This window comes from Mus caroli, unplaced genomic scaffold (genome assembly GCF_978045245.1).
Source record: "Mus caroli unplaced genomic scaffold, Mus_caroli_1 scaffold_7, whole genome shotgun sequence".
Lineage (NCBI taxonomy): Eukaryota > Metazoa > Chordata > Mammalia > Rodentia > Muridae > Mus > Mus caroli.
This window is the reverse complement of record NW_028227262.1, coordinates 33,901,967-33,919,826: the sequence shown is the minus strand read 5'-3', so window position 1 is coordinate 33,919,826 and position 17,860 is coordinate 33,901,967. Positions and strand designations below refer to the sequence as shown.

The window sequence follows — 17,860 nt, the reverse complement described above, 5'->3', positions numbered from 1 at the left end:
GCTGGAACTATGGGTATGCACCGCCACATCCTATCTTCATATGCACCTGGACACATGTGTATACACACACACCCCTCCACATCCTACCTTCATAAGCACCTGCACACAGGCACACACACACACACACACCCCTTCATATCCTACCTTCATAAGCACCTGCACACAGGCACACACACACACACACACACACAGATGCCTTCATATTCTACCTTCATAAGCACCTGCACACAGGTACACACACATACACACATACCTCTCTACATCCTACCTTCATATGCACCTGAATATGTGTTCACACACACATACACACCTCCAAATCCTACCTTCATAAGCACCTTTACATGTATACACACACAGAGAGGGAGGGAGGGAGGGAGGGAGGGAGGGAGGGAGGGAGGGAGGGAGGGAGGGAGGGGCAGATATTACAATGCTGGCAACAGAACTCAGAGATGATAGAGAATTTGTCTCACATGTTTGAGGTCCTGAATTCCATTAGTAACAGGGTAAAATCAAAACCAAAAAAGCAAGAGCCATGCCTACTTGGAGACTTATGAGCTGTGCATTGTTGAGCCGCTCATTTTACTTGGCAACTTTACTTGTTTTGAAGTCTTCTCAGAAACTTGTATGGGCCAACTAGAGCTGGTACCAGCCTGTTGCAGTTTTTCTTTTCCTTTCTCAACATATATGTTATAATTTCATCTTTTCTAATATCTGCCTGTATTAGGTACCATTTTATTGCTGTGAGGAGACACTATGACTAAGGCAACTCATAGCCCAAAGCACTAAGTTGGGGGCTCGCTTACAGTCTCAGAAGGCTGGTCCATGGTGATCATGGCAGGGACTGTGGCAGCAGCCAGGTCGAAGGCACACTGCTGGAGAAGAAGCTGAGAGCTCACATCTAATCAGCAAGTTCCAGGCAGTGAGATCATAAAACTAGACCTGGCACAAGCTTTTGAAATCTCAAAGCTCACCTCCAGTGACACACTTCCTCCAGCAAGGCCATGCCTGCTCCAGCAAGGCAACATCTCCTAATTCTGCCCAAATAGCTCCTCTGACTGGGGATGAAACATTCCAACACTTGAGCCTGGGGGTGGGGGGGTGATTCTCATTCAAACCACTACACTGCCCTAGAGCTAAATATACCTTACAGCTGCTGCAGCGCTGCTAATCTGCAGTGCTGTGCCAGGCATAGACACCTTATGCTAACGCAGTGTCCTAATCCCTCCTTCCTGGCCTTGTGTCACTGCTGCCACTCATTTCTGTTACACATGTGTACATATGTGTGGGTGACACATGCATAAGTAGCCATGATCATGTACATTGTTATTCTGAACAGATAAAGAATCAGAAGAATCGGGCAGAGAGGTGGCTCAGTGGGTAGAAGCATTAGGCAGGCAAGCCTGACAGCCTGGACTCAGTCCCTGTAACCCACAGTGCCAGATGTGGGGCTAGAGGTGGCTCAGCAGTCAAGAGCATGGCTGAGTTCAGTCCCCAGCACCCAAGGCAGAGGCTCACACCACCTCTAAGGCCAGCTGTGAGTAGGAGGGGTCTGATGCCCTCTCTGACCTCCAAAGGCACCTGCGCTCATGTGCACATATCCACAGAGACACATACATGTAATTTAAAATAAAAATTTGAAAGCCTTTGTTGTGTCTTGTAGGTGCCTGCCCTCCTCCATATTGTTTTCCACCTGTGTTCTCATCGTGTTGACTCAAGCTGCTTCAGCTTCTGGTCTTCTAATCCCAGCGTGCTTACTGGGGCTGGTTACTCTGTTCAAACTGTTTTTGCCTTTAGTTAGCTTTCCTTGTGTTTTCATAGCTAGAAATGATGCCCCGTAAAGAAAAATGTAAGTGGGCCTTACTGAAACAGGGACAGGCAGGGGAAGGGGAAGCGGGACACCCTCTAGTCCCTGAGCCTTGGGATGTGTCTCTTTTCTCCTTCTGTGGGCCGTGGGCAGGGCGGATGGGTATTTCTCTTGGCAGGCTCTGTTAGGATCCACTCTCTGCCCTGCCTGTGTTAAAAGCGTAGCTGCTGTAACTCACCTGCTGGAAGCAGAGTGGGTTTTCTCTGATGTTCACTCTGAGAACTACTTGAGCTCTAGGCTGTAGAACTCACAAAAGTCTGGGGGCCTCTTCCTCCTGGAAGGTTTCCCTGTCTTCCCTCTGAGGCTTCCAAGGCTCCCTCTGTCTGTTACAGCGCAGGTATTCCCGCCTGGTGCAGGTTCCCTCTGACTGGCTATTTTCTTCAAAATTCTGCTTAGTCTGCCTGAGACTTCAATGTAGGAAACAGATTTTTGTTTTGTGATCTCAACTAAGTAAATGTTGCAGAGGTAGGTGCCATGTGTAGGAGGTAGGTGCCATGTGTAGGAGGTAGGTGCCATGTGTAGGAGGTAGGTGCCATGTGTAGGAGGTAGGTGCCACATGTAGGAAGTAGGTACCATGTGTAGGAGGTAGGTACCGTGTATAGTTCTGAATCATCATGTGCAGGAAAGCACAATGCTAGACAAAAGTGACTTTTAACAAGAGCTTTCCAGAAACTGCACTTACATCCCCATTAAAAATATATAAGCTGCTGGTTAGACTGGGGTGTATGTTTTGTGCAGCCCTTGTTGAAGAATAATAGACAAGGGGCTGGAGAGACAGCCTCAGTGATTAAGAGTGTGTAGTGTTTTTGCTGAGGACCCTGGACTGATTTCCATAAAGCACATTAAGCCACTCACAACTACCTGTAACAACAGTGTCAGGGGATCCAATTCCCTCTGGCCTCTGTGCACACCTGTCTCATGTGGTGCATATAAATTCATGCAAACTCACATACATAGAAGGAAGGGAAGAAGGGGAAAAAAGAAGGAAGGAAAGAGAAGAAGGGAGGGAAAAGAGGAAGGAAGGGAAGAAAAGAAGGGGAAAAGGAAGGAAGGAAAAGGAAGAAGAAAAGGAGGAAGGAAGAAGGAGAGAAGGAAGGAAAGAGAGGAAAGGAAGGAAGGGAGGAAAGAAAGAAGGAAAAATAATCCATTTGCTTTTCATAGATGAAAGCTATTACATTGAGCCAGCTCAGTTGGGGAATGGTGCTTGCTGTCAAGCCTGATGACCTGAGTTAGGTTCCTGGACCCCACCCCACATGGTGGAAAGAGAAAACTGACTTCCACAGGCTTTTCTCTGTGTTTTGGCAAACATACCTGCACATGACTCTAAATAAATGTAATAAAAATATTTTTTAAAGAAAAACATTACTTCTTATCATTATGAGATCAGAATCCCTATGAAAGCCTTCTCCAGAGTAGCCCTGAACTGAAAGGCTTCGGTGGGCTTCAGTGCTTAGCTGTAGACTATGGATTTGATGGAGCAGAGAGCAAGAGTTAGCACAGTCTCAGATAGAGATATGATATTACTAGCATTGTTTCTACAAAGACGTTCGACCATCTTAGTCCAGAGATGTGTTTCCATATATGTCATAAATAACAAAAACCTACTGTGCAAAATGGTTGAGCAACGGCTCATATCAGGAAAGGACAGGTATCATTAGACAAGAGTGAACACGGAGCCAGCGAGTTGGCTCAGGAGTAAAGGTCCTGGCCACCAAGCCTAGCAACCTGAGTTCAATATCCAGGACCCAAATGATGGAAGAAGAAAACTGACTCCCACAGGTTGTCTTCTGACCTTTAAGTGAGCACCTTTATGGCAGATTGGGCTAGGGTGGACAAGGGTGTGAGCAGAAATGGGTGGGGTGAGCAGAAGCAGATGATATGTAACACTGCTTTATTTAGGGAAATCTTCCCAACCTGTGGGAAACTTGCAGTCTTAGGGCTCAGCACCCTTGTTAGCTCAAGGGTAGTGCTGTGCCTTGTGTAGGTTGGAGGTTACTGTTAGATGCACTTTATCTTCCTCCCTTCCTTCCTCTTCTTGTTTGTTTGTTTTTATAGTTGTAGCTACATTCCATCCTCTAAGAAGACTAAGCCCCTTCTAAGAGGAGAAAGGCCTAATACCTTTCACGAGCTGCTTGGGTTCAGCAGTTTAACTTGCAGCTCTGGAGGTCCCTTCGTGATTCCACACACCCCAAGAGGATTAAGTTTTTCCACATACTTTCTAGCCAGCACTGTTAAAGCCTCAGAATTAAATTGTCCACCCTGGTTACAGGCTGCCTGTCCTTCGTTTGTCCTTGCTGTCTCTCCTCTGCTCACAGATTTGAAGGGTTACACAGTGATCTTTAGAAACAAGGGCTTAAAGTCCAAGAGTTCAACCAAGATCCAACAAGAGGTCCACTTGCACTGAGTCATCACCAAATAGATCAGACTTGGAAGCCCTCTGTTTAACTTGAATACTTATTCTCCTGAGACACCAGTCTGATTTGTGAGGAATCTCATTGAGGGTGAGGAAATCCATATTTATTAAATGCTTTCTATTTTTTGTTAATATGTATTTATTTATTTACATTTATTTATTTATTTATACATTTATTTATTTTTATTTATTTTTTTTTTGAGACAGCAATTGCTCATACTGTAGACCAGGGCTGGCTTCAAGCTCAGAGATTAGAGTGGCTAGAATTAAAGGCTTAAGCCACCATAGCCCAGCTCTTAAGTGATTTCTGAAACCCATGCATTGGGCTGTCAAGCTGATGACTGTGGCTGAGTCAGGCTGTTCAGCTCTCCAGGTCTCCCAAGGTGACCTGTAGCCTATGGATCCTTTTCTCCCTGCTTGGGCTCTTCTCGGCCGCCTGATTTGGTTTGGTTTGGTTTGGTTTGGTTTGGTTTGGTTTGGTTTGGTTTAGTTTGGTTTAGTTTGAGACAGCATCTACTATGTAGCCCTGGCTAGCCTGTAACTGGCAGTGTGCACCAGGCTAGCCTTGAGTATATGGCGATCCCCCAACCCTCTGCCTCTGGGATTAAAGGTGTGCACCACCATACCCACCTTTCTCAGCCCCTTCTTGAGGGGCTTTTTTTTTTTTTTAAGATAAGATTTATTTATTTATTTTATGTTTGTGAGTACACTATAGCTGTACAGATGGTTGTAAGCCTTCATGTAGTTGTTGGGAAATGAATTTCTAGGACCTCTGCTTGCTCTAGTCCGCCCTGCTTGAGGTCAACTCTGCTCGCTCAGTCCCTGCTTGCTCCGGCCCAAAGATTTATTTATTATTATGCATAAGTACACTTTAGCTGTCTTCTGACACACCAGAAGAGGGCACCAGAAGGGGGCATCAGATCTCATTACGGGTGGTTGTGAGCTACCATGTGGTTGCTGGGATTTGAACTCAGGACTTTCAGAACAGTCAGTACTCTTAACCACTAAGCCATCTTGCCAGCCCGCTGTCGGCTCTTAAGTATCTCCTATTTTTATCCAGCTAGGGAACCCACAGATGTAGCCTCATTCACCTTTTCCCTAAGCCAGCCTGTCCTGAGCAAGCCCTTAGCTCAGTGACCCAGCACTGCTGAGATACCTCCCCTGCCCACCTTCCTCTCCTCCAGCCCCAGACCCTGACTTTCCCATACATCTCTGCCTCTTCTTAACTTCCATACTACCTGGGGCAGGGGAGCTGGCCCTGAACACTAAGCCCACCTGCACTTCTTAAGCAGGTTATACTCATGGTCTGAGGGCAGCTTTATGCAGTAACTGTAGTATGCTTGAATCTGACCTGTGACTAGCCACAGGAGACCATGTGGACAGTTCTGCTAGTGGCACCATTCTAGCACTCAGCGTATTTTGAGATTTTCAGATGCAGAACACCGAGACCACTGAAGGAGCCTGGTTTCCCCCTTTTTTATCCTCCCTCCATCCTTTAAACACACCACTACATACACAGTCTGGATATTGGCTTTGTTTAATATATTGCTATATCTTGGAAATCAATTTGTACCAGTTGTTCAGAGCCATGTAAGTTTTATAATGACTTACAGGATATGCCACTGATTGTAAGTGTGGCATAATATGGCTGCACAGTCCCCTGTCAGATATCTGTTTTCAAGGTTCTTTGCTACAGTGGTTCAGTGAGCAATCTTACATCTGTGTTCATGCTACAGACAGCTGCCTGGAAACTTTCACAAGTGAAATTGCTGAATTGTGGTATTTATGCTTTTCCAAAAGGAGAATTTTTTTAATTCTACTTCTTGAGTTACTGCGTCTCAGCTGTCTGTTCACGTGTCCACTGACTCCTGGGCGAGCCCTCAATCTGCTGTCTTTTTCACACTACTCTGCCTGTCTCTTCTGGGTTCTAGAACTTTCTAGACCCTGCATCTCACTGCCTGCGCTTCAGTTGACAGCTGCTGTGATCACTCTGTATGACAGTCATATGTTTTGCTTTGAGAGCTTTTCTTCTCTGTCAAGGCAACTGGCCTGTTATCTCTGGCCTTTTATGTGAAGGCTAGCATGCTAATCCTGTCCACATTGACTGTTCAGATGGACTCTCACAACAGGTAGTCATGGACCTAGAGCCCAGACATTGTTAGCATTGTGGGCCACCCTGAGCATTGCTCTTCCAGGTACAGTCTCTCCATAGGCCACCTCAATCTTGAATTATAAAACCCTAGATTAATTTCACCTGTTTTTATTTTTAACTTTGTATAAAGGTAATTGTGACCTGTGTACAGGGTCCTCCTTCTGTAATGTTTGACATGTATATTTTTAATTCCTGTTGCCATATAATATTCCATTCATTTCGTCATCCATTCTGAATAGTCACTGAAGTGACTCTAGCTTGGTTATCATGAAAAGTGTTGCCAGGAACACTTACTTCTGCCTGCTAATGCTTCTGTGCACATCTTTGTTTATATATCAAGGGTCTCCGAGTCATAGAGCACATAAGTCGTCGGCTTCTACATGGTCTCCTCTGATACTGTATGGGAGTCCCAAGTGTCCCAGATCTTGACTTTATAACCCCTTTGGTGGGTCTTGACCACAGGATGTTGAGCATATTCTTGTGTTGATTGCCCTTGTGTGTGGCACTCCTGTTGACATTTGCAGTTCCATTTCTAACAGTTACGTTTTACCGTGCTTTCTTGCTAGCTGGGATGTCAGCTTTCTACGAGACCATTTTGTCCTGCCTACTCCCTTGACTACTTTCCATTTTTCCTGGGATCTTTCCTCATCTGTTATTTATTTTGTAACAAGTGAGTCTTGGGCCCCGTAGCTTGCGTCTTGTAGAACATTCACTGAACTTGCATGAAACTTACTTTATCGGGAAAGTTGGCATCTACACAGATGTCATGACTCTCCCAAGCAGATGTGAAGAATAAATACTCACTCCTCCTATATCCTTTCCTACAGATGTTTTTTTTTTGATTTTTAATATTTTTATTACATATTTTCCTCAATTACATTTCCAATGCTATCCCAAAAGTCCCCCATAGCGCCCCCCACTTCCCTACCCACCCATTCCCATTCTTTTGGCCCTGGCATTCCCCTATATTGGGGCATATAAAGTTTGCAAGTCCAATGGGCCTCTCTTTCCATTGATGGCCGACTAGGCCATCTTTCGATACATATGCAGCTAGAGACAAGAGCTCCGGGGTTCTGGTTAGTACATCATGTTGTTCCAACAATAGAGTTGCAGATCCCTTTAGCTCCTTGGGTACTTTCTCTAGCTTCTCCATTGGGAGCCCTGTGATACATCCAATAGCTGACTGTGAACATCCACTCCTGTGTTTGCTAGGCCCCGGCATCGTCTCACAAGAGACAGCTATATTTGGGTCCTTTCAGCAAAATCTTGCTAGTGTATGCAATGGTGTCAGCGTTTAGAAGCTGATTATGGGATGGATCCCTGGATACGGCAGTCTCTAAATGGTCCATCCTTTCATCACAGCTACGAACTTTGTCTCTGTAACTCCTTCCCTGGGTGTTTTGTTCCCAATTCTAAGAAGGTGCACAGTGTCCACACTTTGGTCTTCATTCTCCTACAGATGTTTTTAAGAGAGAGAGAATGACAATGTGTGTTTATGTGTGTGTGGCCATCTGTCATGTCTTTATGTGAGTGCAGGGGCATCAGGTTGCCTGAAGCTAGAGTTACCACCAGCTTTGAGTCACCTGCTGGTTAGTACTAGAAGCTGAACCCAGGTCCTCTGCAAGAGCAGCTGTCCCCTTAGTCACCGGGCTCTCTTCAGCCTGTCAAATAGCATTTTACACTGTTTTATTTTCTTTTTTAAATGTTCTTATCACATTCATTCATTTACATATAGTTAGTTGTGTGTGGTGTGTATGAGCAAGTGTGCATGTGTGCATGTGCCAAGGAGTGCATATGGAGGTCAGAGGACAACTTGTGGGTGTCAGTTACTTCTACTCTGTGGGCCCTGGGGATCTAACTTGGGTCGTCAGGCTTGGTGGTTGGCACCTTTGCCTGCTGAGCCATTGCCCTGTGTTTAGCAAGTGCTTGTTAGAAATCAGAACCTTTTAAAGCATATCTACCACCATAGTGCATTCCCCTTTCTAAAACTCCCAATGTTTTGCAGGTTCTTGACCAATACGAGCGAGAAGGATTCACCTTCCTAGCGAAGGTGTTCAACTCCTCACATTCCTTCTTAGAGGACTTGACCGGCCTTACCCTGCTCCATCAAGAGACCCAAGCTGCTGAGGTAAGAACACTTGGCTTCTGTCCTGAGGACTGAGGACAGAACCTGCCTGACTCTTGCCTTTGTGAGAAAGAAAATAGAGAGATTGACTTTGACTTCTTCTTCCTGAGAGCAGAGCGCACCCTGGCATGCTAAAGTGTCTGCCCGAAGCACCAAGAGGGCAGAGCAAGTCTGGCCCCTGATTTCCTAGCATTCCTTGTGTTTCTGGAGGGTCTGCTTGAGTACAGCTATTGGTAAACAGTTTCCTTATAAGGGCTCTGCCAGACACAAGTTAGGGAGGATCCTGAACTCTGGGCTGTGTCATCAGAGAAAGCATGAATGACTTGTTGACAGTCTAGTCAATCTTAGGTGCCAACATTGGTCTGCTGTGAAATGTCCCTGTCTGGCTTGGGAGCTGTGCAGGTCCCCACCCTGAATGAGGGACAGCCACAGACTGAGAGTGAAACCAGGTTCTCACAGTGAACTTGCTTTCCCCTGAAGGGGTCACGAGGTGAATTGAACCCTCAAGGCACTGCCATGGCTGTGCAGGGAAGCCCCTGTCACCCCTATTCTGAATACCTGGTTCAATCTCAGACATGGCTACAGAGCCACAAGTCTTGATCATTTATAATCATCCCAGGAGTTATGTCTCTACACTGCATAGGAGGCCCCAAGTAGTCAGGGAGTGGCTGAGCTGGACCAGTTCTGGCCAGCCAGTGGAATAAGGGCTGCTGTTTGGAGAGATGTGATGAGCTCTGAGTGAATAAACCTTTGGAAAAACCAGAACAGGGCTGCTTGTGAGCAGGTTGGGGTGATTTTCAGGCACACCCAGGAAACAAGGTTGTCCTCTAGCACTTGCTTAGAACTGAAAGTGATTTATCTCTAACTTGCTCCCATGCAGGGTCATTAAACAGATGTGATCTTTCACTGATGTCTGGTACTTAAAACCCCTGCAGAGAGAGTCCCTCATCTTCAGGGTTAGGAAGGAAATGCCATCTCTGGAGAACTCTGAGAGACAAAGCTGTGCCCTAGGACTGAGACTGGGGCCCCAGGCAGGTTTCAGGGTATGCTAATGGCAGCTGCCATTGCCTGAAAGTGCATGAGGCGGAACCTGCAGGTCTTTGCAGCTGTGACATCACTGACAAGATGGGGAAAGGGATTTTCCAAGTCACCCAGAAGAATAGAGAGTTCTATGATCTCACCCTAGAGACACAAACAAGATGTCAGGGTAGTGGCTCAACCTTTGATCATATCGAGTTACTCTGTGTTTTAGTAGCCCAGTTGGCCATGCCCTTCTCAAAGACCCAGAGAAAAAGAGGTTCCAGCAAGCCTTGGTACCAGTAGGCTGTGGGTAGGAAAGTAGAGCCTCATCTGCAAGCCTGAGTGGGTTTCTTGTTAGTTTGCTTGCTTATTAATTATTTTAAGCTCTTCACTAAGTTAGCTCTGGGGTCTTAAATGTCCCATAACATTGGAGGTGAAAGATAATAAGTCTATGACCCAGATGTGGCTTACAGCTGTGGTGTTTTGAAGCTTGTCCTGTGTTAAATTTCGAAGAAAGCCAGACTTTTAAAATTATGATTTTTACATTAAAGTCTGAAATTCCTCATTTTCAACTTCTTTGAAAAATCAAATCTGGCAACTACAGGCGCATGCTTCTTGACTAGAGGGAGCCACACAAATGACGCATTCGACACAGGCCTTGACTGCATAACACGTGTGACGCGCTGAGGATGCAGCTCGGCGGTAGAGTACTTTCAAGCATGTAAGGCCCTGGGTCCAGTGCCAACACCGCATCAGGAAAGTCTATAGAAACACAGTCATACCTGTCACGTGGCTCCCGTTTCCTCTCCTGGAGACAGATACAGCTGTTGTTTCTTCATCCTTCAGCCATGTTCTGGGTTTATTTCATGTTTTGCAGTTGACAGCCTTCCTGGGAGTTTGGATATGTAACCCTTGACTTGCCAAAGCTCTAAATAGAAGCTTTAAACGAAAAGCAAAAATAGTGTCCTCACCAGGGGACCTGATAATAGCAAAAATCATTGTCCCACTCAGGATAGTGAAAAGAACTTGTGTGAGAGAGAATAAATGTGTATGTCTGAGAATTGCTGGGGATACAGCTTACTGGTAGAGCACTTTCCTAGCATGTGGAAGCCCAAGCCTCAGCTCCTCAGGGTAGGAAGATCAGGAGTTCAAGGTCACTCTCAGCGTATAGTGAATTCAAGGCCAGCCTGTACTACCTGAAACCTTATCTCATATACAAAACAGAGCCAAAAAAATCTATTTATATAAATATAGTATTTTGATTATATACTTATTTTTGGTGCTCAGTATGAAAATCTGAACATCTGTATTTTTTAAACACAACCTCATAAAGATGGTAATCACTTCCCTTTTGAATGAACTGTTTTCTTGGGCTTGGTGTTTGCAAAGACTCATCAAAGTAATATGTATTATTTCATCATATATGTTGTCTATAGAAAGATTTAATCTTTTGTGGTGCTGAAGCTCAGAACCATGTGTATGCATACATGATTACGTGTGTGATTTTAAAATTACTACCCATGTCTGAAAGTCTGCTGCTTGTACCATGCTGGTTATTAGGGTAGGGATCAATGAGACGGTTATGCTCGTGGGCTCATGTCCACTGTGAGAAGCAAAGGTATTGACAGGGAGCTGAGGGGCCATCAGAAATGTTTAGTCATCTGTATGCGGTAAGTTCCAAGACTCAGAGAGTCAGGATGTAAAAAAGCCTTTTAGGAAGACAACCACCATTCCCTTTAGCCCTTTAGGGCTTTGTTTTGTCTTGTTGGTTTTTGTTTTTGTTTTTAAGATTTATTTATTTTATATATGTGATTACACTGTCACTGTCTTCAGACACACCAGAAGAGGGCATCAGATCCCATTACAGATGGTTGTGAGCCACCATGTGGTTGCTGGGAATTGAACTCAGGACCTCTGGAAGAGCAATCAGTGCTCTTTACTGCTGAACCATCTCTCCAGCTCCGGCCTCTTAGTTTTAAAGGATGAGAAACTGTCTTTATAAACAAAAGCTGGATTTGGTCATTGGAAAGCTGGGGAGGAGAACACCAATGCCCTGAGCCTTCCCAAGTTACAAAGCACATGACAGCTCTCCTGTACAATTCTGTCGTTTGTAGTTTTTGTTTTTATATACAGGGTCTCACTGTGTAGCCCTGGATGGCTTAGAACTAACCACCTGGAGCCAAGGCTTGGTCTATATACATATAACACCACAGAGATCTGTCTACCTCTGCCACCCAAGTGACAATCCAAGGCTTGGTCTATATACATCTAACACCACAGAGATCTGCCACCCAAGTGACAATCTAAGTGTTTTTATGTGGACTATGTATGGAGGGTTAATTTTATTTAACACTGAAAAGTTAAAAGAACTTAGGAAAGGCCATTTGCCATGGCCTTGGGGCCTTGGACAGATTCTTTCACATTCTTTGAATCCGATCTAGGTGTCAAATGGTGCTTTCATTTTGCCCATGGGATGTTAGAAGTCCCCACAGAGGAAAGGCCCCACTTAGCCTCCTACATGCTTGAAGCATGGCCATGATGGAGGATGCTTTCATGCTTCACCTTCGAGGCCCAGCTTCCTGAGAGTAGAGCTGGCCCATGGAGACGGGCCCTGACTCTCTGGTCCTTCCTCCAGTCTCTTTGCAACCTAAGGAAATGGGAGTTGCAAGTTGATGGACCATACCATGTCTCAGTGACAGATCTGCTGAGGAGTTCCTGAAGGGTTGCTTTAATTGCTAGATTTCCTAAGGAAAGTCTCAGTCTGACTCAAACATGCAGAAGCGTTAGCCTTGTTTTATGAAACTGGCTCAACTTAGCCTCTGGGGTTTTTTCTCATCCTGGGACAAAATATCAGTTTCTGTGTTTTTATTTTATTCCAACTGTGGTTTCAGCATCATGCTCTGAGAAACACCAAGATATATTTTTCTATTCCATCTAACTAAAGTAAAAAGGATGACTCCTAAGGGAGCTGATGAAACAAACCATCTTGGTCCATCCTTGAGAGATTGAAATTCCCAGATCCCATAGCCAGAAGCCAGCATTCTCCTGCCTCTGGGATTAACTAACTCCAGGCTCACTGCCCCTCACTCTGGCCTCTTGACAACACAGGACAGTTACACCATGGGTGGTGTCAGCACCGTCCATCCTTAGCATTGTGCTCAAGGCGTTTACATCCTCGGGTTTTTGTGAGGCAGCATCCCCCTTGCAGATTCATGCAGCTAATTAGTGATAACGGGGGAGGAATGTTGACTACCAACTGTTAACACAGGCTGTACAGCCCCTTGCAGGCTGGCAGCCACAGAGAGGGCTGCACTGACAGACCCATCCGGAGTTGAGATTCAAACTCTTAACTCACTGGGATATAGAATTCTAGAAGGTAGAATGTCCGTTGTCCTCACAGCAGAAGTCACAGGAGAAACATGGCAGCCGTATGGTGTGACTTCATGGGCAGAAAGACTTCCTGTTCTGCTCAGTCAGCCACGCTGTTAACAAGTGTTTCTGCCCGGCCTTTGCACTTACCCCAAGCTTCTGGCCCTTCGCCCTCACAGCTGGTTTTGATTTGGTTTCTGTGGAATAGTTTTTTGTTTTGTTTTGTATTTAACAACAGTCAGATATTTATGTACAGCTTCATCAAGAGCCTCTGATGACAAATATGCCTTTGGAGGCCAGGGGAGGCTGTGGGAAACCCCCGTGTCAGCACTCAGACCTGTTTGCAGTGGAGAGAGTTCACTATGGGAACTCATGGGCTTGTTCAAGCACCTAGCCCTGTCTTCCCAGAGTCCTCTGATAGCCTGTCTCCCCTGGTCTGTCCTGGGATGGTGCCCTGCACTGAATTTTCCTTATGAAGCAATCCCTCCAGGTCAGCCTTGGCCCTCTCTCCTGAGTGAGGGGAGGGGAGGCAGAAACTGCAGGCACAGAGCCAATCACTGCTTAGCTTGGAAACTGGAGCCTGTCTTTTGAAATCCAGCTTGGCAACATCCCATTGAGAACTCGCTGTGTAAAGTGTGTCCCTTTTATTTGCTGTCAGAGTTATCTGCAGAAATTTGAGATGTTTATATATGTGGGCATTAGGGACGGTCCTGCTGAAGGGAAGACAGCAAAGTCTGCGTGGAATCCTGCCTTCCAGAGAGGAGGCTGAGTGGCACAACCTATGTAGAGGCCATGGCAGAGAGAATGGGGAAGTCACATGCAACACACAGACAAGACAGCTGAGCAATGGAAGAGAGGCTCTAGTCCTCCTTAAACCATGGGAACACAATCCTTTTTAAATTGTGAGACTTGAGTCCTCTTTCAACCATGAAATTCAAGACCAAAAGACATTAAACCATAAAGACTTCAAGATATTACATTAACCTAAAAATATTTTTTAAACTGAGTCAGTCATGTCAGACAGGAATTTTATCTATCTGGGTTTGTCTGACTGGATCCTCAACTTTGATTGGCAGTTGTATATATCTTTAAATCATGAATACATTAAACTAACTGGATGAATTTTGAGTTGGAGGGGCTTTTCACGATGGATTCTGTGAGCCAGAAGGTGGAAAGTGAGTGAATTCCTAGAACTAGGTAGCACATAGGCCAGGCACAGCTGCCCCGACTTCCTGACTCAGCGGTGTGGGGACCCTGGGGTGTCCTTGCAGCCTGTGCCGGCCTTGGTTTTCTAGGGGCTATATTTTCACAGCTGATCCTTCTCATTTGCAAGCAAAACAGCTGCCTCATGTTGAATTTGGGGAGATTCCATATTTCAAGACTGCAAAATTAAATAGATTTGTAGCTCTGAGATTGCAGCTCTGAATCTTCTGCTTCTCAGTTGCGCACGGGGCTCGGGGGTAGAAGGGATAGCAGCGAAGGTGTGTGCCTGTTACTCCAGTATCTCAGCTAGTGTTCATCAGCTCTGCCCAGCTCCTGCTGCCGAGGAAGCAGAGAGGCCCAGCCCCGTGGGACAGTGCCATGGTGCTGGGGGAAGGAGGATGTGAGCCACACAGGGCTTGTGGCTGTAGGGACAGAGATGACACATGCTTCTTTTGTTTCTGTGGAATCTCAGGTTCTCATGCAGGGGGGTGCGGGTGGGGGGCAGGCAAGAGCAAACATTGGTTCTCAGAGATTGGAACTCCAGGTTTAGGGCAGAAAAAGCAGAGCAGGGGTTCCATATGTACCTGTGTCAGTAGGGCCTCTGAAACTGTACTGTAGCCACCAGCACACTTCTCTGGATATGTCTGCAGTCACCTTATGAGGAAGAAGTACCCATTTTACAGATGAAGCTGTAGAGGACAGAGGAATAACCAAATACACTGATAACATGCTTTTGAACTTCACTGGGTAAAGCCTCCATGTACATGGTAAGGTTTATAGTACAGATCACCAGCCAGGAGCATCGAGAACAGGAGCAGGGTGTCAATATGCAGCTAACTCACAGGGAGTCTCTACTTTCATACTGAGCCTACAAGTTTCCACAGACAGAGCACTCTGCCCATCTCTCCCAGACACATTCTCTGGTAGCTTGTGTATTAGGGTTCTCTAGAATCACAGAACTTACAGAATAGCTTACAGGGAAATTATTGGAATGACTTACAATCTGCAGTCTAACTATCCCAACAGTGGTTAGTGTGAATGGGAAGTCTATGAACTTAGTAGTCGCTCAGTCCCATGAGGCTAGGTGTTTCAGCTGATCTTCTGTAGAAGTAGATTCCAACAGATGTGCAAGCAGGCAAGGAAGAAGAAAACCTTCCTTCCATTGTCCTTATGTAGGCCTGCAGCAGAAGGTATGGCCCAGATTAAAGGTGTGTACCATCATGCCTGGACTTAAGCTACTCTTTACTTGGAACTTGCTCTGTCCCGGGCTGGCCTTGGATTCAAAGATCTGCTTGCCTCTGTACCCTGAGATTAACGGTCTGTATCACCTTGCCTGGCCTAAGCTTTTCATGACCACTATGCTTCAAGATCTAGATCAAAAGCGTCAAGATCTAGATCACAAGTGTGCCCTCTGTTCCCGGATTGTAGTTCATTCCAGCAAGTTGACAACTAGGAATAGCCATCACAGCCTGTCTCTGTGTGGTGGCATCTGCCACATCACTGTGCCTTCTTACTCTTCCATTGGCTTCTAAGAAAATCCAAGGGTCCCTGAGAGGTTTGCCTCACCAGTGAACTCATGACTCGTCTGGGGATGAGTAGAAGTGGATTCCAACAGGGGAAGAGCAGGTCTGAGTAGTTCTTTCTGGGCTTCCATCTTCCCTAAACTGGAAAGGAAATCAAGAGCTGGCCACCACTTGCAGTTACAATGCTGTGTGGTTTTAAAAAACGTTGTGCTGGGCATAGAACCCACAGCCTCACGCCTGCTGAGCCCACACTCTGCCACGATACATTTGCAACCCCTTGTTTTGTTTTAGTATTTGTGTTTATCTTACCTTGAGCCTCCTTGGAGGAGACCCCACCTAATTCTGCTTGGCATTTTATTAAAAGGAAAGAAACTTGGCTTTGTAAAAAAAAGTTTTCAAAAATAGTTGATATTCATAAAGGATTACACACATAAAATATTTGTGTTGTTTCTGTCAGACTTGAGCTGCAAGCATTGATTTCTGAAACCATCATCAGCTAGTTTGTGTTTCCATGCCCAGACACTTGTTGGCACACTCTTCCCTCTGTCCCCCTCTATTGCCTCCCCTTTCTTTAGTCAGTGACCTGTGGCAGTAGACACCAGTCCATGATAGCTGGGCCTACTTCAGCCTTAGCAGTGTAGGCCTGAGGATCTAGGATAGGCAGTCTGCAAGAAGGCCTGGGATTTGCATGCTGGAGGTAGAGGCAGGATGTCCTCCTGAGCCTGCCACTATTTACATCACTTCCTGTTACCTGAGCCCAGCTGTGATCTGAGATTGACACCTAGCTCCAAAGGTGTTGGCATACTTATTTAAATCTTTAAAGATGAGGAGCCAGTGAGATGGCTGTCATGCAAGACAGCCACACTGAGTTTGAGCCCTGAAACTCATCCTGGATCTCAGAGCTCAAATCTGTGTTAGTATTCCTACAGCAAGAAGGGGAGGGTGAAGATCCTGGAGTTGTCCAGGACCTATGTGGACCAGCTAGCCTGGAGCACACAGTCAGCAGTGACGATGAGGTAGAAATAAGAAACTACCTCAAAAGTGTCCTCTGATCCCACACATGTACTGTGGCACTCAAGTGCCTGGAGACATACACACATATGAGTAGCGGGGGGAGAGTAATAATAATAATTTTTAAACTTAAAAATGAAATCTTTAAAAGATGATACAAAATTAGTTAATGTAGTCTAAGTACAACTTTTTCTCAGTGTTTTCTTAAACCAAAAGTGATTTTTTTTTTTTTTTTTTTTTTTTTTTTTTGGTTTTTCGAGACAGGGTTTCCTCTGTATATCCCTGGCTGTCCTGGAACTCACTCTGTAGACCAGGGTGGCCTCGAACTCAGAAATCCGCCTGCCTCTGCCTCCCAAGTGCTGGGATTAAAGGTGTGTGCCACCACCGCCCGGCCAAAAGTGATTCATAATATGTAATGCCACAGACCTTTGAACTTTAAGCAAGTATTAACCATCCTAGAAGTGATTGGGTTTTTTTGTTGTTGTTATTTGGTTTATCTGGTTTTTTGTTTGTTTGTTCTGTTTTGTTTTGTTTTTGAGACGGGGTTTCTCTGTATAGCCCTGGTGTCCTTTGTAGACAGACCAGGCTGACCTTGAACTCATAGAGATCCACTTGACTCTGCCTCCCGCAACCCCCAGAGTGCTAGAATTAAAGGCATGTGTCACCGGGCCCAGCCCTGGAAGTAATTTGTATTAAATGAGTTTTAAGATGTCAGAATAACAACATTGTCAGAATATATGAAAAAACTATGTGAAAATAAAAGGTCTTACTATGAAATAGGCTGTCAATGGCACACTCTTAATGGCTGTTTGGAGGATAGCTTTTTCTCTGGTGAGTCCCCAGTGTTCCCTTGTGCATCAAGGCTATTGATCTCACAATTGATCTGCGGACATGCCAACCTCTCTATAAAGCAGGAGAGCATTAGCATGGATCCTGTGCACATTCTTTCCAATGCCTGGAGTCATCTGTCCATCACTCATGAGCCCTCAGATGGTGCCAGTGATGTTCATTATCACACCGTATCTCTTAAGGAACGGTAAAAGGACAAGGTGGAGCGCGCTACAGGCTCAGCACCAGGAAACAGAAGCAGAATCGTCATTTCAAGTCCTGTCTTAAAAATCAAAACAATATCTAAGCACAGTGACACTGCATGTCGTTAATCCCAGCCTTTGAGAGGTAG

The 17,860-nt window shown here is 45.5% G+C and overlaps 1 protein-coding gene across 5 annotated transcripts in view; it reads left to right on the top strand.

Annotated features, from left to right (window-relative positions):
* The window catches only part of Atg7 (autophagy related 7), a 215,374-nt gene that overhangs the window by 125,440 nt on the left and 72,074 nt on the right, over nt 1–17,860 (top strand). For all 5 annotated transcript variants that reach the window (XM_021164861.2, XM_021164859.2, XM_085840150.1 and 2 more), the window contains one exon: nt 8,435–8,557. In XM_021164861.2, coding sequence (XP_021020520.1) covers nt 8,435–8,557 — 123 coding nt within the window. The remainder of the gene's footprint in view (nt 1–8,434; nt 8,558–17,860) is intronic.